A 20,112-nucleotide genomic window follows, 5' to 3' on the forward strand; every position below is an offset into this window, starting at 1 on the left:
TCGATAGATGCCCAAGCCACGCGAGAGTTCGTCACAGAATGCCTGGGAAGTGGGAACCCACACTTGTGAATCCTCAAGTCGGTCTTGGCAGCCGTTGTAAGCAGGTGTTGAAAGCCAAAGAAGCCTACACTGCCGTGAGGACCCAGCACCGTTGGCGTGGAAATGTTGAGATGAGTGAGATGAGACGACGTAAGCTTTTGTTTGAGTGAGAGGGGCAAAGGAACACTGGCCAGGACCAAAAAAGGGCTGAGTGTATCGGAAGGAAGCGAACTCTCGTCTCGTCTCCGCTTCCCGCCCACAGCCCATGGATGATGGATCTTGTTGGAGCCTCTTTGGAGGAGTCATGCCAGCGAAAGCGAGAGATCCGTCTCGGCCTCCACTTTGATCCGTGCGAACTTTAAGCGAAGAGACGCAGCAGCCGATGGCGCCGTGGACGCGGGGAATTTTGACAGGCGCAGAAGTCAGAAACAGAACTGTGCCACTTTGTGGCAACACTGGGTGGGCCATCGTATTGGGTTTGGGGTTTAGGACTCGAGTCTTGAGGTGGGAAGTTGGGAGGATTATTCCCTCTCTTAGACGCCACGATGCCAAGCCACAGCACCACGGCAATCTCCAAACGCGGACCCCCCGCCCCGAGACCCGCCCCGCAAATTAATCAGCGTCCAAAATTAGGTAATCCTGCAGGGCCTCCCAAATTGACCCAAACTTCATCACGACAGATGGCGCCAGCTGTGGGAACCTGTTGTCTCCCAACAATGACATCCAAATGTCAACTTCACCGGCCGCCGGCCCTCTCTCAACCCCACAGCCGCCGGGCTGGCCGAGCTCTGTCGCAAATATCCCCAGAAAATAGAATATCTCCAGATACAGATACATGCCATAGCCAAGATCACGAATGATACCCCCACGACGCATCACCACCTTTCCAAAGCCTGTGTTATCCGTCCACTCGGCCGAAACGCCTCCCACGGTACTTCTCCCTTCTCATTCGTACACGCCTGTCTCGCACTATCATAATCACTTCGATAAGCCGATACCGCTCTCATCATTGGTTCGGCCATCTTCTTCAAACGCCCGTCTTGATTGATCTGGATGGATCAACGACGACTACACCAGGCCCCGCCGGCAACCCTTATGACTGCCCGCAGGCTTCGCCGATGAGTACATCTGAGTAGGACGACGGCCTCACTCATGAACTTACACCGTGGATGAGAAAAACTTCATCATAAAACGAGATTAAGATCCAGTCCCACCGGTACTTTCTAACTTCAGAGACGAGCAGCATTGAGCATTGTTTTCATCCGACATCGTTCTCATCTATTTTGACATTTTTGGTATATAATACTATGGGTGCGTTGATGTCATCCTCCTGCCCTGTGCTTCTGGTTCGGGTCATACCGATCGCTTAAGGGGTACATGGCTACTTTGGACGTATGAACATGGGCTTACACTCTCTTATAGGCTCCACATCCCAAGATACCTTTCCTCTCACTATTCCGGAATGGAGAGATGCTCAAGAAGCCGGGGACGGCCTTAGCCGACTCTTGTCGCTTCGAGAGTCTGAGGCTACTTTAAACTCCAACGCCTGGATAGCCCTGGCCACTCCGTCTCAAATCGAGCAGCAGTGGGCTTACGCCGGATCCTTACGCTTAACCGGTGCTTCCCTACCGCTCTTCGGCGTCCCCTTCGCGGTCAAGGATAACATTGACGTCGCCAGCTTCCCCACAACCGCAGCGTGCCCCAGCTTTGCCAATGGCCCTGTCGACCAAGATGCCGCAATCATCGACCGTCTCAAAGCTGCCGGTGCCATCGTCCTCGGCAAGACGAATCTAGATCAGTTTGCCACAGGCCTTGTCGGTACCAGATCACCGTACGGTCCAGTGAGCAACTCTTTTGATCCCGCCAGGGTCAGTGGCGGTTCGAGTTCTGGCAGCTCCGTTGTCGTTGCGAGAGGCGTCGTTCCCTTCTCTCTTGGTACAGATACCGCAGGCAGCGGTCGTGTGCCTGCCGGTCTGAATAACCTTGTGGGAGTGAAGCCCACTAGAGGCGCCCTCAGCACGACTGGAGTTCTGCCCGCATGTCGCAGCCTCGACTGCGTGTCCATTTTTGCACTCACAGTCGATGATGCCGAGACGGTCTTGGCTCTGGCCGAGGGCTTCGACCCCAAGGACTCGTTCTCAAGGGCTCGGCCAGACGGTCCAAGTATGGTTGAGGGACATCGCATGGCCATCTGTGATGATCCTCCATGGTTCGGAAAGACTGAACAGTCTGTAGCCTATGCAAAGGCCCTGGAGAAGGCCGAGACTCTTGGTTGGACGCTGGAGCCCAAGGACTTCTCTCCGCTATTCAGACTTGCTAGCTTGCTTTATGAGGGCCCCTGGGTCGCGGAACGCTACGCCGCCATCAGGGACTTCATCGAGGAAAACGGAGACAAGATGGACCCTACCGTCCGGGAGATTATCCTTAAGGCCAAGGACTTCAACGCCGCGGACCTCTTCGCGTCAGAGTACCTGCGACAGGAGCTGACCCGCGAGATTGAGTACCGATTCGGCAATTTCGACGCCATCTTGGTTTCCACGTCTCCTACCTTCCCGACCATTGAGGATCTCGCCAGGGAGCCGATCAAGGAGAACGCCTATCTTGGCACATATACCAATTTTGTCAATTTCATGGACTGGACCGCCCTGGCAATCCCTGCTGGCTTCAGATCCGACGGACTCCCCTTTGGCATTACATTGATCTCATCCACGTGGGACGAGCCGAAACTGCTCTCGCTGGCACGGGAATGGCTTTGCACTGCCCCTCGACCTCTTGGAGCTACCAAGATTGAGAGACTCGAGGCACGGAAATCTGACGCCGTTGCCGCGGGCGAGCCAAAGACGACTCGTCTTGTGGTGGTAGGTGCTCACCTTACGGGCTTTCCCTTGAACAAAGACCTGACGTCTCGTGGAGGAACACTAGAGACGGCCACGACGACATCCCCAAGCTACAAGTTCTATTCCCTTGATACCGGCGGCACGGTAAAGAAGCCCGGTCTAAAGCGCGTTCAAGCCGGCGGCAGCGCCATTCAGGTCGAAGTTTGGAGTATGCCCACGACGGAGGTCGGCAGTTTTCTAAGTACTGTGCCTTCGCCTCTGGGCATTGGTTCTGTCGAGCTGGTCGATGGAAGCTGGGCTCCTGGGTTCATTTGTGAACCCTATGGGTTAGAAGGTGCCACAGACATCACAGAGTTTGGAGGCTGGCGTGCTTTCATCAAGTCCCTGTCCCCTGAGGATTCCCATCTTGACAGCAATCCCAACACTCGCGACATCAAGACCGTTCTCATCGCCAACCGTGGAGAGATCGCCGTCCGAATCATCCGGACCTTGCATTCCATGGGCATCAAGACTGTTTCAATTCACTCCTCTACAGATGCTCGCTCACCTCACGTACGCAACGCTGATGTATCGCTTCCATTGGAGGGCACTTCCGTCTCGGAAACTTATCTCAACGGCTCTCAAATCATCTCTCTTGCGAAAGAAGCCGGCGTTGATGCTATTATTCCGGGCTACGGCTTTTTGGCAGAGAATGCCGACTTCGCCTCAGCCGTCGAGGCCGAGGGTATGGTCTGGGTCGGACCGACTGCTGAACAGATGCGGCAGCTCGGCCTGAAGCACCTCGCTCGCGAAGTTGCCATTGGGGCGGGCGTACCCGTCGTGCCGGGCAGCAAAAACTTGCTCAAAAGTGCCGACGAGGCGCTCACCGAGGCGGACCGCATCAAGTATCCCGTAATGCTCAAGAGCACTGCGGGCGGCGGTGGTATCGGACTCAAGCGCTGTGACGACGCTGCGTCACTGGTCGAGGCATTTGAAAGCGTCCAGAGATTGGCGCAGGCCAACTTTGGTGACGCTGGAGTCTTTGTGGAGCACTTTATCGAGCGTGCTAGGCACATTGAGGTACAAGTCATTGGCAACGGAGAGGGAAACGTCACGTCTGCCGGCGAACGAGACTGTTCCCTGCAGCGGCGGAACCAAAAGGTGATTGAGGAGAGTCCTGCCACGTTTGTACCACTCGATGTGCGCAAAATGATGCGCAAGGCCGCTGTCAATCTTGCTTCTGCTGTCAAATACCGCAACGTCGGCACCGTCGAGTTCATCTACGACATGGATACCTCGGAGTTCTACTTCCTCGAGGTCAACACTCGCCTGCAGGTTGAGCACCCCGTCACGGAGTCTGTGACTGGTCTTGACCTGGTTGAGTGTATGATCCGCGTGGCGTCTGGCGACAGCAAGAAAATCTTTGACAAGCCAGAAGGGCTCGAGGTGACCAGCGCTGCGATCGAGGTGCGTGTTTATGCTGAGAGCCCGCTCCAGAACTTCCGCCCCTCACCAGGCCGTCTTCTGGATATCTCTTTTCCTGACGATGTACGCGTCGATACATGGGTTGAGCCAGGCATGGAGATGTCATCGTCCTACGACCCGCTCGTAGCCAAGATCATTGCGACGGGCGAGGACCGAACAGCAGCGATCGCCAAGCTCGCTGACGCTCTGGAGAGGACAGTCATTACTGGCGTTGAGACAAATCTGAACTACGTTCGCCACATTGTCGCGTCAGAAATGTTCAAGTCTGGTAACTTCACAACGATATCCCTGAACACCTTCACATTCGAATCTTCCGTTCTTGAGGTCGTTGACCCCGGCACCCTCACCGTTGTCCAAGATTTCCCAGGCCGCAAGGGGTTATGGCACGTGGGCGTTCCGCCGTCCGGGCCCTTCGACGACTATTCCTTCAGACTCGCAAACAGGTTGGTTGGGAATGACTCCCGCGCCGCCGGGCTCGAGTGTACCATTTACGGTCCCAGCCTTTTGTTCCACTGCGACGCCGTTGTAGCCGTAACTGGCGCCACCGCCGAAGTCAAGATCGACAAGGAGTCTGTTTCACAGAACGCCGTCTTTTCTATTAAAAGGGGCCAGACATTATTCATCGGCGGCGCAACGTCCGGGTATCGCAGCTACCTTGCCATCCGCGGGGGTGTCGCCGTTCCCGAAATCTTCAACTCCCGCTCCACCTTCGCATTGGGCCAGGTTGGAGGCCACAACGGACGGAACCTGCGCTCCGGCGATCTGCTTCCCGTGGGTAACCTAACTGCCACGTTGCCGTCCACCGCTTCCGGCCCCGCGACCCCCATCCCATCCGACCCGGGCAACGCAAACTGGTCCATCGGCGTCGTTCCCGGACAGCACTCGGCACCCGAGCACTTCACAGAGCAAGGCTTCAACACCCTCTTCACCGGTGAGTGGATCGTCCACTACAACAGCAACCGCGTCGGCATCCGCCTCGACGGCCCCAAACCGCAGTGGGCTCGCCAAACCGGCGGCGAAGCCGGCCTGCACCCGTCCAACATCCACGACAGCCCCTACTCGGTCGGCAGCGTCAGCTTCACCGGTGACGAGGCCGTCATCCTCACCTGCGACGGGCCCAGCCTCGGCGGCTTCGTCGTCTTCTGCGTCGTCGCCTCGGCCGAGATGTGGAAGCTCGGCCAGCTCCGCCCCGGCGACAAGGTCAAGCTCCAGCCCATTGGCGTAGACGACGCACTCTTTCTCGAGGCCGCTCTCGAACGCTCCATCGCCGAGCTCACGCCCTTAGTGGTGGACGTCACTCCGCTCGCCAACAGTCCGACCACGCCCGACTCAAACCCGTTGCTCGGCGACATTGGCAGCGCCGGCCGCCGCATCGCGGTCCGCCAGGCCGGCGACAACGCGATGCTCCTAGAATTCGGCACGGAAGACGTCTTCTCCCTCCGCCAAAGCTTCCAAATCTTCTCCTTCATCGCCCGCCACAAGACGCACCCGATCCCACACGTCCTCGAGCTCTCTCCCGGCGTCCGCACCCTCCACGTCCAATACACCCCCAAACAAGCCCCCGCGATGATCCTCTCCGCCCTCCGCGCCCACGAGGCCTCCCTAGGCGACGTCGCCATCCCCCCCTCCATTCCCTCCCGCACATTCCACCTGCCCCTCGCCTTCGACGACAGCGTCTCCCGCGCCGCCGTCGCCCGCTACGCCGCCACCATCCGCGCCACGGCCCCCTGGCTGCCCAGCAACGTCGACTTCCTCCGCCACCTCAACGCCTTGCCCTCCCCCGCCGACGTCGAGCGCATCTTCCTCGACGCAACTTTCCTCATCCTCGGCCTCGGCGACGTGTTTCTCGGGTCCCCTTGCGCCGTGCCCCTCGACCCGCGCCATCGCCTCTTCGGGACGAAATATAACCCCTCCCGCTCCTTTACGCCACGCGGCGCCGTGGGGATCGGTGGGCAGTATATGTGCATCTACGGCATGGAATCGCCGGGCGGGTACCAGCTCGTCGGGCGGACGGTCCCGATCTGGGATGATGTTGCCGCTTCCGCTGTAGTATCGCGTTCGCGCGGCACTGGCAGCAGGACGGATACCGCGGGAGAGCAACAACAGCAGCAGCCGTGGATGTTCCGCCTCTTTGACCGGATATCCTACTATTCCATCCCCGAGCCCGACCTCGACGCCGCCATCACACAGGGCCGCATCTCCGACCTCGTTCGCATCGAAGAAGGCAGTCTCGACCTCGCAGAATACGAATCTTGGCTGGCGGCCAACGAAGCCGATATCGAAGCTACGCGTAACCTCCGCGCCGAGGCGATTCGCAACGTGCCGTTTATGGAGGAGCTGCTGCAGCCGTATAACCCGCCAGAGAGCGAGCGCGAGCGGCACGGTATTTTTGGGGAGGATGGTGACGGTAGCAGCGACGGTGGGGTTGTAGGGGAGAGGATCAAGGCGCAGATGCCGGGCCGGTGCTGGAAGTGCGAGGTGAAGGCGGGGGACGAGGTCGAGGTTGGGGACGCGCTCGTATGGATTGAGTCGAATAAGATGGAGATCAAGATTGGGAGTCCCGTGAAGGGGAGGGTTGTCAGGATGTTGGTTGCGGAGGGGGATGTAGTTGGGCCGTTTGATGATTTGCTGGTTGTTGCGACTGAGTGAGAGAGAGAGAGGCACCGTGGAGTAGGGGTAGAGTGCGGTCTCGTATTTGAGTGATGTCTAGCTCCATATCGATGACTTAAAATCTGGATTTACAAGCGCTGACTAGACGTTGGTTCATAGACTTAGATACTCGTAGTTTGGAGAGCGTTCGCCAGGGTTCACGCGCAATGATGTTACAAACATACACACGAACGTGGTTCTTGTTTCTTCTATCGAAGTGATTTACGGGTATCCAAGAGACAAAACTATGCAAACAACACGCGGACTATGTGAGTAAGTAACATAAGCACCCCAAAGCAAGTGTTCTCCCCACCTCGCCGCCCGTCCCCCCTTTTTTAATATACCAAATCCAGATTTCGCCAGCCATGACCATAATCATTGTACATGTTTCCACTTTCTACATAAACTCATGACCGTAAGAAGGGAAGAAGAATTTTCCCGGACCAGGTCAGAAATCTCACCTCCAGCTCCTCTTAGATCTTAATCTCCGCAGAAGCCCTCACAGCCCCCAACCCGCCCACATCAGCCTCCAACATCCTCAACGCCTCCCTCGCAAACGGCGCCGCCTGAGCTCGGACGCGCAGGCTCCAGAGGTACTCCTCGACGCGGTCGGCGTAGTACATGGCCTCGGCGTCTTCGTCCGAGGTGGCCCACAGCAGCCCCGCAAAGGAGCCGATGGCGGCGAGCTGGGCGGAGGCGGCGAAGCCCCAAAAGGACTGGATGTGCTCCATTTGCAGATTCGAGATGATGTTGGAGGCGTTTGCGAGGCGAGCGCGGGCGCCGGTGCGGATGGCGTGGCGGAGGGAGTCGGGCGCGTTGGAGGAGACGTTGCGGACGAGGGAGCGGTGGAGGGCGAGGTCTATTGAGATGTAGGAGAGGTGGAGGGAGCCTTTGTAATGGGTTAGTGAATGCTTTTCATGGGGAGGAGGGGAGCGTGAACTTACCATTCGCAGAGAGCTTTTTGAGTCGTGTCTCTTGGAGCTGGAGGGCTTCAGGGAGTTTCGCGTACCACTCCCGTAGCATCATGACAATAGGTTTCGCAAGCTCGGCGACGCCCACGGTGCCGACCTGGTCGAGAGTGCCACCGCGGCGAGTCGCCTTGGCCGTGTAAAACGTGCCGAGCACGTCACTAAGGATGAGAGACAGCTCAATCTGCCGCAGGAACAGCTCACGCCCGACAACGACCTCGGCACTGCCCTCGGGATCGTGTTCCTCATCGGCGGCGTTCTCAGGAAAATCCTCGATACAGCACGGCCGGACGTCCCAGTCCTCGTCGAGGCGGATGTGCGAGGGCCGGCCGTGGACGAGGGCACCCCATTTGTCTTGCATAAACAGAGCCCAGGCGAGGCGGCGGCGCAGGCCCTTTTCCCAGTCCGGGATGGCCCAGTCGCTGCAGTCGACGTGGAGGCCGAGCCCCTGGCCGAGGGCGATGAGCTGGGCTGTGAAGGTCCAGGTGTTATTGCGGAAGCGCTGCTGGATGAGGAGGCCGGCTTGGAGGGTGGAGATCTTGGGGCGCTTCATGTCGTCGCTCATTGTGCGGAGGGCGAGGGCCTCGAGGGCGGCCTGGTCTGGCTGCCATGATGAGGTGGCGAGAGTGCGGTCGTACAAGGACCAGTCGAGGGCCAGGAGGTAGACGGCGGCGAGGAGGGGCGGTGAGAACTCATGGTAAGAGCGGGCGTATTTCTCTAGAAAGACCTTTTTGTGGAGGATGGGGAAGCTAGGGTGGACGATGCGGAAGTAGAGGTTGACGAGGGTCGAGCCGAGTGGGTGGACGACCTTTTCTATGGCGTCGAGGTCGGCTATTCGTTGGGGTTCTGACGAGGTCTCGCGGTCGCGGTGGATGAGGAAGACGGTTGAGTCGTCGAGGCGGCGGACGAACCTGACGGCCGGGTCTTGGGGACGGTGGAGGTCTAGGAGGGAGGGTTCCCGGTAGTCTGTGTTGCCGACGTATTGGGAATGGGTCTTGAGATGGAGACCGAGGGTGCCGTCTAGGAGGGAGACGGGTTGGTTGAATGTTACGTGGTGTTCTGAACCGGCGAGAGACGGTGACAGGGCCTCAAGCAGTTCGGGAGACGGATGCCTGTAGGTTCCGTTAGACTGGGTGACTTGAGATAGCGGAGAGGGAGAAAGTGAGATTCTTTACTGGGCCAGGGAGAGTGAGAGAGAGAGAGAGAGAGAGAGAGAGACGAATAGGTGTATGAGGACGGACCCGTGACACTGGACAGCCGGAAAAGGTTGATGGCATGAGCCAATGAGAAGGGGGCAATGAGACTATTCAGGAAGGACGAGGTACCGTGATACAATGAGACATAGGAAAGGCAAGGTATTGTAGGGTGAGGTAGGCCGGAGAGTCTAGACCAGCGTCGAGGGCAGTTCAAGACGACGGGAAGATGAAGGTACGATAAGAGGAATGTCACATCACTTACGTTATCTCATCCTGGGGATCCAGCGGGACGGGAGCTGGTGGAGGACCAGAGGTTGCAGAGACGGAACCATTGGTCGAGGGGCGATGTTCCGGGGGATCGGTGGCCTTCCGGCGCTTGCGCGGGAGCGGCCCGCGGAGATATGTGCACGGCTGGCCGTGAAAGGAGCACATGACGCACTTATCACGGCCCTCCTCGCGGACGCAGCGCGTCTTGCGCTGACGACATATGTCACATGGTCGACTCTGGGCGGTGCCTGCGGCATTGGAGGCGCCCAGTGCTGCTTGTGCCGCTGTTTGGCCGACGGCGGCTGCTGCAGAGGGGTGTGACTCGAAGGAAGGGATGTTGGCTGACGGCGAGGAGGCCGGCATGGTCGTTGAACCCGGGCCGGCGGTGGCGGGGTCGCCGTAGGGCGCCGGTGTGGTGTCCATGTCCATGACGGGCGGGCGGGCGGAACCGGGCGACAGCCGAGCCGAGGAGCGCGGGGGCGTGCGTGCGCTGCGTGCGCGAGTGTAAGATAAAGATAAGGGGGTGGAAGGGTACGCAAATGGTTGTGATCAAATTGGGTTGTGTCAGGCGACAGATAGTGCCGAGTTGTGCGAGAAGTGAAACTCGAGATTGGGTAAGGTACGTAGTATGGAGTAGGAAGGTTGTTTGGTGGAAGGGAAAGTGGTCACGTAAAAGCAGTGGCACACGGCATGAAAGACGGGGGGACTGGCAGCCGTAGACGATGATGCGTGAGGTGCTGCCAGAATGGGAATAAAAGGGAAGACTTCCCCGCCGCCGATGATGGAAGATTTTCGTGTGAGTGCCCCCCGTTTCCTCTCTCTCTCTCTCTCTCTCTCTCAGACACGTCAAACGTACTTAGACCGAGTGAGCGGCTATGGCACGGTAGCCATGAGGCTGATCAATCACGACTGAGCTGAGCTGCAAGCGAGTGTCATGGACCTGTCAGTCGGTAAAAGGTACCTGGACCCGGCCGAGTGGTTGTCTCTGTGCGTCTGGGAGTGAGATATGGAAGCACGCAATGCAGTCTTCGTCCTCCAATGTACCCCACGGTTAGATACTCGAATCCGGGGTCGACACTGATAGTCTGCTCAAAGGTCTCGAACACTCGGACAGTGAGACAAGCTCTCCAGAGTCGAATGGCTTATCGCCGGGGTCGTGTGTCGTCTGATTCGGCTGGGCTGGGCGGTTGCGTGCTGCTCGCTGCTGTTATCGCAAAGCCTGGTCGGAATATTTTTCATCGATAAGTCTCCCATGCGGTGGTGTGAAGGTACAAAGTTACGGATAAGATAAGATATCCGAATGCTGTGCGGGATAACTGCAAACTGGGGTGGGGAGGCAGAGAAAGACTAGCCGGATACATCGGGAGGTATTTACGAGTACACCCATACATCTAGACAGGCAAAGGCTACATACCGATACAACACTGCTCAGTGCAATTCCCCGTAGCCCCATTGCCATGCCCCCTGCGGGCCTTGCCAGCGGCGTTGCCGGCTACGCGGACGCGGACTGGTCGGACTGCTGACAGCTCCCGGTCCCCTAAACTTCGAGAACACGGTGCCATACTGCCACTAGGGGTACGTACCCCCGTCTGAGGTCAGGTAAGCTCCAGCTCGCAACGTCGACGGAACGAGAGCCGACTCTAGACGCCTGCCTCATTTTCCCTCCAACCTGGAAGTTTGAACCACCGGCAGTAACGAAAGGGACACGATATCTGCAACCTTATTCACAAGCTCACCACAGTCCACGAACGTCAGAACGACGACAACTAGCACCCGCTATACCCAACAACCGCCTCCAAACCACATTACCATTCGCGATCCCGTTCGCCTTCTCCTCGTCAAACCCCCTTTCTGTCTCCACGGAAGATGACATCGCAATAACTTACAATGGCCAAGGCCCCAAATCATGGAGCCCACCAAGTTGACTCCCACCTCCCGGGCGCCGTCGCCGCCCACTTCCACCACAGCCCGAGCGAAGAGGACAGAGGCCTCCTCGCTGACGACCCCCTCTCTCCGCACCACCATGAATCTCGCGGCGCCGGCATAACCACCACCGCCAACACCGGTGACGAGGGGTACTTTGTAACAGCAAAGCAGTACGCCACGTCCCTCCGATCTCCCGGCACCCCCCGGACCCCGAACCGCGTCCGCTTCAACCCCATCCCCTCCATCGTCGAGCCGCCGCCCCCCCGCGCCTCAATGACCAACAGCAACGGCGGCTCCTCCGCCCGCGCCAGCCGCGACAGCTTCGACGTCGACGATGACCTCTTCCACCACGCCTCCGGCGCCGACGACCACGACGACCACCACCGCCTGCCCCTCCTCACAGACATCGAGGCCCCCTCCGTCGCCCTCGCCAACAGCCCCTGGGGCGAGGATGCCGACGACGTACACGAATGGGCCGAGCAGGAGCGCGCAAGGCCCAAGTCTGGCCTCAAGATGGCCTTCATGAACATGGCCAACTCCATCATTGGCGCCGGCATCATCGGCCAGCCCTACGCCTTCAAGCAGGCCGGCTTACTGGCCGGACTCGTCCTCCTTGTCGGCCTCACCGTCGTCGTGGACTGGACCATCTGCCTCATCGTCATCAATAGCAAGCTGTCGGGGAGCAACAGCTTTCAGGGAACGGTCGAACACTGCTTCGGCAAGACGGGGCTCATCGCCATCTCGGTCGCGCAGTGGGCATTTGCCTTTGGCGGCATGGTCGCCTTTGGCGTCATTGTCGGCGACTCAATACCCCACGTCTTCACAGCCATCTGGCCCGACATACGCGAAATGCCCGTGTTCCACCTCTTGGCGAACCGGCAGGTGGTCATTGTAGTCTTCATCTTGGGAATCAGCTACCCGTTGACCCTGTACCGCGATATTGCAAAGGTGAGTCGCATGTTGCATCTTAACTGGGGGCCAGAAACAAGAACACTGACACGATACTCGTCCCCGTTGATAGCTGGCCAAGGCAAGCACATTAGCTCTCATAAGCATGGGTGTCATCGTAGCGACTGTCATTATCCAGGGAGCTCTCACTCCCAAGGCTGACCGGGGTTCCTTCACACCCGCCCTTCTGACCGTAAACACTGGCATATTTGAAGCTATTGGCGTGATATCCTTCGGTTCGTCCACCTTTGCATGTCTCTCACACAACCTCTGTTCTTCAGCTAACGGGGCAATGAAAATGATTATCAGCATTCGTATGCCACCACAACTCCCTCCTCATCTACGGCTCCCTCAAAACCCCCACAATAGACCGCTTCTCCCGCGTGACGCACTACTCGACCGGCATCTCCATGGTCGCCTGCCTCCTCGTCGCCCTCGCCGGCTTCGTCACCTTCGGCGACAAGACGCTCGGCAACGTCCTCAACAACTTCCCCTCGGACAACGTCATGGTCACCATCGCACGCCTCTGCTTCGGCCTCAACATGCTCACCACTTTACCCCTCGAGGCTTTCGTCTGCCGCGAGGTCATGTTCAACTACTTCTTCCCCGGCGAGCCCTTCAACATGCACCTCCACCTCATCTTCAGCTCCGCCCTCGTCGTCTCCGCCATGGTCATGAGCCTGCTCACCTGCGACGTCGGCGCCGTCTTCGAGCTGGTGGGCGCCACGTCCGCCTGCGCCATTGCGTATATCCTCCCCCCGCTCTGCTACATCAAGCTCACCACCCGCTCGTGGAAGACGTACGTCGCCGCCGCTATTATTGTGTTTGGCACCGTTGTCATGGTGATTAGTCTCATACAGGCGGTCGCCAAGATGATTAGCAGTATGTTGTAACCCCCCTTCCCCTGGACCAAAATCACACCGTTCCTCGGGATCATCTGGTCAACTAACTACAGCCTCAGGTGACGGCGGACCTGCAAAGTGCATGTAAACCACTGTATGATTAAAGAACAAAAAAGATGAAGAAGAGCGGGTTGTTTGTATCGTCTAGAGTAAGAGTAGGAAACCAGCTAGCCGCCCCCATCGCGTTCCAGGCGCGCTGTGGAGAGACGGGAGGGAACGGGTTATAGACAAACCCCGGAACCGTTGTATAACACCGTGGTTTTTGGTAGACCAAGTAAGGTATTCAGGGTATTTAAACATTATGGTGTTCTCTTTCTTTCGTTTTTTGTTAGAAGCGACAATTGGGATTGGCGTGGGAATTGCCAAGAGAAAAACAGTATTTTTCTTTAACAAGACGGATTTCGCGACTTTTCCTCTTTCGAAACGTGATGACTTACGAGGTATACACAGTCGCGTAGTGATGTATGCACTACGGAGCATCGACGAAATGGTATCGACGAAATGGTATCGACGCTACTTTCTGGTTTAGCCATTTTCGGATGTTGAACTCCCCGCAAGCAGAGATGAAGATCTTCACACTTAAAATCGCTCTCTCCAAATAAGAAAGCATTTCGTAGTGTCGTCCGATAAGACATCTACATGGGAGCATAAAGGCATAGAGAGACTCAACACTTGAATAAGCAGCATGAAATAGAGACAAAACATAGCCGCAAAGAATCAGACGCTTTTATTTACCATTACAAGTTATATCTATATCTACAATGGCCGAATTGTAGGGGCCCGTCTGTGTCGGTCCCCAGGGGGTATCATGTGCACATAACCATCCAATTTCCCATCCATATCTGCAATCCCAAGATCGCCGCGCCTGAACAAAACTTAAACTCCTCAGAAGAATCCCAACATAGCGAACAAGCATAAAGATGCTGCAGCGGCCACATTGATGTGAGTGATAGAGGCATATGATGCAGCCCCTGACTGGGCTGCGGGTGAGGTCTGCGCAGCGGCGCTCCCTGTGGCAGTCTCATGGCCTCCCAGACCAAGGGCGGGACCGCTCGTCGGAACAGCTGACACAACAGTTGTTTGGCCAGGGTTGTTAACCACTGCCGGTGTGGCCGAAGCAATTGCGGTGCTAGTTACTGGTGGAGGGTCGACTCTAGTCGCAAATCCTAAAGTGACAGCGGTTAGTATCGAGGATGATGAGATGACCATGATAGTGGCGACTTACCTATGCGTTTTTGGTCCTTGTCGAATACAGCATAGACATTTTTGAGGAAGACGTCTCCTAAAAGCCAGGCTCCCGCTACGACCTCATGGCCGTAAATGTTGCTGGTGCATGTACCGTCTGCTGCAGGGCTGGATCTCCAGTCCTTAGGGGAGATGACATAGCTAACACCCGAGAATGTGTATGTTACATCCTTGTTACTGTCGCACGGCACCTTGTACGTCGTGCCATCGCCCGAGGTAGATCCAGGAATGTTCTTATGGAAGGCAGCGACGTCGCTCTGAGGTCCAAAGACGTAAGAGGTACCGGTGTCAACATAAGCGAGCTTGCCAGCTGCGCCAGACTTGAGGCCGTCGTACTGAATGCCATCAAGAGGGATTGCCCAGTCTCCGTTGTCGTTTCCAACTCCGGTGTAAGTGATGTTGCCAGTGTACTTTTCGGTGTTACAGGTACCAAAGCTGATTTCGCTCGTGTTCGGTCCATCCGCCGCTCTGTTGAGATATACACAGAAAATGTTTGCGGGAAGTTGGCCGGAACTCTTGACAACTTGCATGAAGTTCTCGGTCTCGCCACCTGCCATGGAAAGTCCCAATATGCCGTCGAAAGGGAAGTGGTTGAAATCATCCGACGTCTCGTTGGCCACGCCGAATTGGAAGTCAAACTTCATGCCCGCGAAGGAAACAGTGTCGGTGATCTTGTCGCCTTTGACTGAACCCGACCCGTAGGCGACAGCAAAGGTCTCCCCCGTTGGTTTGTACGTGTCTGAGTCCGTAGGGCCGTATGAACCATGCTTCTCGCAAGCCGACGATGTGCAGGAGCTGCCCATAACCCAACTAGTTCCAGCTCCGGTGTCGATGAGCAACCATAGAGGCTTCTCCTTGGAGCCTAATTTGACCTGAGCAAAGTAGGAAAAGTCGGTACCATCCTGAGCGACGGCGGCTGCGGTCTTGAGAGTGGTGTCCGCCGCTGTGACAATGCGATACAGGCTCTGTCTCTTAGACTTGGATGCCTTTTCTCGGATAGCAGCGGACTGGAATCTCGCATACTTGCGGGAAAGACGTTGTACCTCACGGGCAACTCGTTCGGATTCGGACTCTTCAGTCTACAAGGCTTTACGTTAGCGACCCTGGGCTCAAAGTTTCATGTTGTTCTTTGGTGAGTGGTTTGACCAGGATCCCAAAGCCACTTCTGAGTATTCATCAGGATATCTCGACTTACCAAAGATTCCTTTGTAATTTGAGGGCCGACATGAAAGCCGGGAAAGTTGATGGCCTTGATGGCCTTGATGGCATCGACGGCATCAGATCCAAGGGCATCTTGATCCTTCAACTCCCTCTTGTGGGAACTGCATCCACCTTCGAATGGACAATGCTCAGATACGTCCCAGGGAAAGAAGGCGTGAACAGACGTCAAGAACAGGGACAGCTGGGCGAGGACCAAGGTAGAACGCATTATGCCTTGGCTGTGGCTGGCAAGTCGAAGTGACACTCGGTACGGATACGACGAATGGGCGATGCAAAACGTAAAGGTGTCGAGGAGTAAGGTAGGCGTTTTCAAGTCTAAGTCTGGCGGTGATTCAACAGTGCTTGACGTGGTGAATGACAATCGAAAGACGCTGGACGCTAAGTGATTCGCTATACAGACGATTTCGGCAAATGTAAGCTCGAGCAAGCAAGCGGGTACCAGACTCCGCGATTTCGGACAGATTATGTTATTAGGGATTAAGTTGAGCGCATTGAAGGCTGGTAGAAGCTGGACGGAGAGCCGTCAGGAGTCGGGTCGTTTACGAGAGGAATGCGTAATCTTTTGATAGTAGGCTTGGCTAGTGGTTCTGAAATGCTGTACGCGGGCCGGTTGAACCAAGGGTGAGACAATGGAATAGAGGGGCGGATGATGGAGGGCGGCGGCGGCGTGGAGCTGCAGAGACACGATGCAAGACAATGAGACAAGTGCAAGGGTGAAGAGCCGAGGACAAGGGACTAGCAGAGGCGATGAGAGGTTCTGCTGTCTGTCTGTATCTGTGACCAAAGACAAAAACGAAAAGGCGAGCAAGGGGAAAGCAACTCTTGAAAAAGGATGAGATGCACCCCGGGGGAGGAGGAAGAGGAGGAGGGTGGAGGTCGGTGAGGTCACGTAAAGTGATGATGTGAGGTGAAGAGGAGAGAGAAGGAGGCGAGGAGGGGATCGTGGGGAGTAGATATGGAGACTTGCGAATCGGAGAGCGAGGAGCCCCGGCTGAGTTGCCAGGCCCAGGCGAGCTAAGGCTTCTAGCGACGATGGGCTGGTCCAGGGTCGCAATTGGGAAGTGTGGAAGTGCAGGTGCAGGGTAAACCGCCATGGATGGTGATGGGCGAATAGGCGGGCTGGCAGGGGTACGGAGTACGGAGTACGGGTACCTCACAGCAACTGGAGTTCTGGACGACGCTACAGAAGAAGGTCAGACATGGCTTGTCATTGAAAGGAGCTTCACGTTGTAGATAGCTACATACTCCGTAGGTAGTATTGATTATGAGGGTGCAGAGTACCTTGAGAGAGTAAAACGGCCGGGGGAATACTTTGGAGCTGGCGGACGACGGCTTCCTGTGCTGGACTGGTGGCTCAACCATCAATGACCCCAAGTGGATGGCTCTAGACTCGAGGTAGTTGGGATGGACAGCAGCTAGTCAGATCTGCACACATGCATGCAATTGCACAGGGGGGGAGGGGGGGGGGGGGGGGGGCGGCGTTTCTGGCTTGATTGTGGACTGGGGTTGCCATCGGTTGGTTGTTCATTGCCTTTGGATTGCCATTGGGTCAAACTTGTCAGTTGTTTCTGGCACATGTTCTGGGCTGCGTCGTTTCTCGCGCACCTCCATCTTCCATTTTCGGGACTTGAATTCTTTCTGCCGCGTCGTTCCGTCTTTCCTGTCAGCCGCGGCCTGCCAGTTTCTCTCTTGCTCCTTCCTCTTTCTTTCTTTCTGTTCATGTCTTACCAAGGAAAGCCATGCCACGGTCGAGGCCACCCCTGACTTGCAGGTACCTGGGTACCTTACGCTTGTACCTATCCTTCCTCCGTAACTACCTTCCATTGGGCGATTGGGTCATGCTTTGTGTGGAGACCATATGGTCCGTGGCGTCATGCAGCTCGCTGTTTCCCAGAGAGAAAAGTGGCAGGAAATACCTAGCAAAACGAAAAGGAAAGAGCCGAGAAACGAGGGAAACACACCGCGACACCTTATTGCCTTTCTCTATTGAGTCTTAATATCAACCGAGAAACAAAGTCTCTTCCTTGTGCGCTCATGGGATGAACGATGGGCAATCCATTGGCCAATTCGACCGTCCATTCAGGTCAACATGCGACATTGATTGGCCTCCTGCTTCACGCGTCCTCGACCCCCAGCTGTCGATTCTTTTCTCTTTCGGGTCTGCGCTTCTCAGTCTCCAGTCTCCAGTCTCCAGTCTCTAATCTCTAATCTCAGGGGCGCTGCTGTCAATCAGAGCTTCTTTGCCAGGCTGCTTGTTGCTTGTTGCTCCTAAGGACCGCCAGCCCATGTGCCCATGCCAAGTGCCTTGGCTTGGTCGGTCCCTTATCTTGCCGGAATCCCACCCCGTCCGTGACTTCTCTGGCGTCTGCCGACGCATGCGGCTGTCGTTCTTGATTCTTCCATTATTCGAGGCCTCGCGGCGTCATTGTCTTCTGTCTCAAATTCCTTCGCCTTATATCTCGACTCGCCGTCTGGATCGGTCTCAAGTCAACACCAGGCGGAGCAAAGCTACCGCCAACTCAATCGCTTCGCCGTTTGCATTTGGCATCGCGTCCCATCTCCACCTCAGCAAGCCACTACCTCGTGGTAAAATGCCTTTCGCTCGTCACGGTGGCCTCGGCCGTCGACCGTTACCGTGTGTGGTGGGATACGAAAGTTCAACAGGCAATTACTAGCCGCAGCCACCGAAGAAAAGACGCTTAACCTGCCTTAGCGGCATTGGCGCCTCGAAAACAAGGGGCACCTCAACCATCTCCACTTCCAATGTCGCCTCGCTGCTGCTTCGGGCCATCTTCTCCAGCTTCTCTCCAGGCTGTTCCCTTGCACCAAAGGTGGCTACCGGCCCTTTTGGGACCAATTCAATGAGTCCAAATGTGATGGACATTGGCCCGTCACCCATCCACCTGTCTACCAATCACCACCACCATCCGACACGGCATCTTTGCTTCTTGTCTCACTGTCGACGCTCTCCCGAATCTCGCCCGCTTCTCGCTCACTTCTTGTCCATGGACTTGGAAGTTGGTCAACCAACCAAGCCACAGCTCCCGTTTCTTTTGTCAAAAGCTCCATGACGACTGCATGCGACTACCAGCGCTGTGTCGAGACCATTTCTTCGGCCGGGAACGTGCGTCTGTCGCCGGACTCGAGCACGGTACTTGCTCGACCGCGCATCCACGTCAATCAAACCATCAAACGGACTGACGGGCGCTGGGGCTGGCTCGTGCTCCTCATGTTATTTGGATATCCGATCTTCCATGCTCAGGACCGTGGACATATTCCATAGTCCGTACTCGAACTGAGATGGTCCACGCTCGAAGCCCATGTTGGATGGAGCTCCCAAGTTGCAGTGCACCGCAATCTTACGTATCTCCAGTGCTGATAGCTTGCTGCTCTGTGTTCGCCTCCTGTGTAGAATGGCACGACTGGCTACCTCGGTCATTCTACGGGCGTCTTCCAACACTCATTTTCAACCCGGAGCCTCTCTAGCCGTTTGGCCCTTACCTCTAGGACCCCCAGCAGCTTTTGAGAGCTCCTAGAGTCTGGACCAACATTCAATCGTGGTCCAGTAAATGATCAATCAATGGACTGGATGAGATCAAAGAAGAGATGCATGCGGCAGATACTCAATTCGCGGCGGAAATCATCGCCGTCAAGGACCCCGGGCTACTCCAGGGTTCAATTTGCCTCGAGCCACCTGAGCTTTACACTCAAACTAATTACCCGGCCCTGTCGTTACTGGTCAGAGCTTCTTCCCTTTAAGTCGACTGACAGTCCTCGAGAATAAAAAAAAGGCAATTACAGACTCTACCGCCTACAGCGCCTAGAACCCCTTCCACAACAGCATGGAATTCAATCAACAGGCGCGTCAATACTCAGTCTTCTCCCGTAGTGAGGCCTTTGGCTGGCGGCTTCTTGACCCGATTGCAGCGCTGCACGAGCATTAGCACAGCCGGTTCGCGACAGGTAACAACAAGGCAACATGATGCGCGGGCGCCAAATCGTACAGACGTTTGCTAACACTGTTTGCAAGTGATCGTTTAATCATTGTTTAAGACGATGTGCATCATCACGATCGATGGTGAAGTCCACGTTCTGTATCCGATGATGTTGCATATGCAAGAGGCGTCCCTGTCAACATTTCACAGCGAATTAGTTGCCGCCATCTCAGCCATCGTCCTGATCTTCTTCAATGAGCTGCTAATGCGGATGTGGCAGGCGGACAGGGGCTTCCGAATGTGGATGTGATGGGCAGGGGTCGCGGCCGCGAAGGGTTTCGGCCGCGAATCACCAAGTCTCGATCAGATCAGCGTGGCTTTCGGCTGTTGGACGATTCGTTGCTCCAAGAATGCTCCCAATTACAAGATGCATTGCACTAATATGATTTGTAACTTGGAAGGCCGGAGCTTTATGATCTTGTTGATCCCTTGGAGGATTGCCAACTAAGGTAACG

At 56.3% G+C, this 20,112-nt stretch overlaps 5 protein-coding genes across 5 annotated transcripts; 3 read left to right on the forward strand and 2 right to left on the reverse strand.

The window, feature by feature from the left end:
* Window positions 1–1,433: 1,433 nt before the first annotated feature.
* Window positions 1,434–6,989, forward strand: CLUP02_01485 (urea carboxylase; the record flags this gene model as incomplete). Its single annotated transcript, XM_049280525.1, has 1 exon — window positions 1,434–6,989. The coding sequence occupies one exon, from the start codon at window positions 1,434–1,436 to the stop codon at window positions 6,987–6,989; it is 5,556 nt and encodes a 1,851-aa protein (XP_049136482.1).
* Window positions 6,990–7,462: 473 nt separating this feature from the next.
* CLUP02_01486 (fungal specific transcription factor domain-containing protein) lies at window positions 7,463–9,849 on the reverse strand (the record flags this gene model as incomplete). The annotated part of the gene is made up of 3 exons (XM_049280526.1): window positions 7,463–7,878; window positions 7,934–9,069; window positions 9,416–9,849. 3 exons carry the CDS (start codon window positions 9,847–9,849, stop codon window positions 7,463–7,465), a joined length of 1,986 nt encoding a protein of 661 aa, XP_049136483.1.
* A 1,458-nt stretch (window positions 9,850–11,307) lies between these two features.
* Window positions 11,308–13,284, forward strand: CLUP02_01487 (transmembrane amino acid transporter; the record flags this gene model as incomplete). Its single annotated transcript, XM_049280527.1, has 4 exons — window positions 11,308–12,294; window positions 12,368–12,530; window positions 12,604–13,176; window positions 13,256–13,284. The coding sequence occupies 4 exons, from the start codon at window positions 11,308–11,310 to the stop codon at window positions 13,282–13,284; spliced, it is 1,752 nt and encodes a 583-aa protein (XP_049136484.1).
* A 797-nt stretch (window positions 13,285–14,081) lies between these two features.
* Window positions 14,082–15,870, reverse strand: CLUP02_01488 (eukaryotic aspartyl protease; the record flags this gene model as incomplete). Its single annotated transcript, XM_049280528.1, has 3 exons — window positions 14,082–14,362; window positions 14,422–15,520; window positions 15,637–15,870. The coding sequence occupies 3 exons, from the start codon at window positions 15,868–15,870 to the stop codon at window positions 14,082–14,084; spliced, it is 1,614 nt and encodes a 537-aa protein (XP_049136485.1).
* A 1,831-nt stretch (window positions 15,871–17,701) lies between these two features.
* CLUP02_01489 (uncharacterized protein) lies at window positions 17,702–20,105 on the forward strand (the record flags this gene model as incomplete). Its single annotated transcript, XM_049280529.1, has 10 exons — window positions 17,702–17,841; window positions 17,896–18,297; window positions 18,376–18,679; window positions 18,754–18,882; window positions 18,946–19,002; window positions 19,075–19,150; window positions 19,264–19,400; window positions 19,464–19,625; window positions 19,716–19,897; window positions 19,955–20,105. 10 exons carry the CDS (start codon window positions 17,702–17,704, stop codon window positions 20,103–20,105), a joined length of 1,740 nt encoding a protein of 579 aa, XP_049136486.1.
* Between the last annotated feature and the right edge of the window lie 7 nt (window positions 20,106–20,112).

The sequence above is a fragment of the Colletotrichum lupini genome, chromosome 1 (genome assembly GCF_023278565.1).
Source record: "Colletotrichum lupini chromosome 1, complete sequence".
NCBI classification, from domain to species: Eukaryota; Fungi; Ascomycota; class Sordariomycetes; order Glomerellales; family Glomerellaceae; genus Colletotrichum; species Colletotrichum lupini.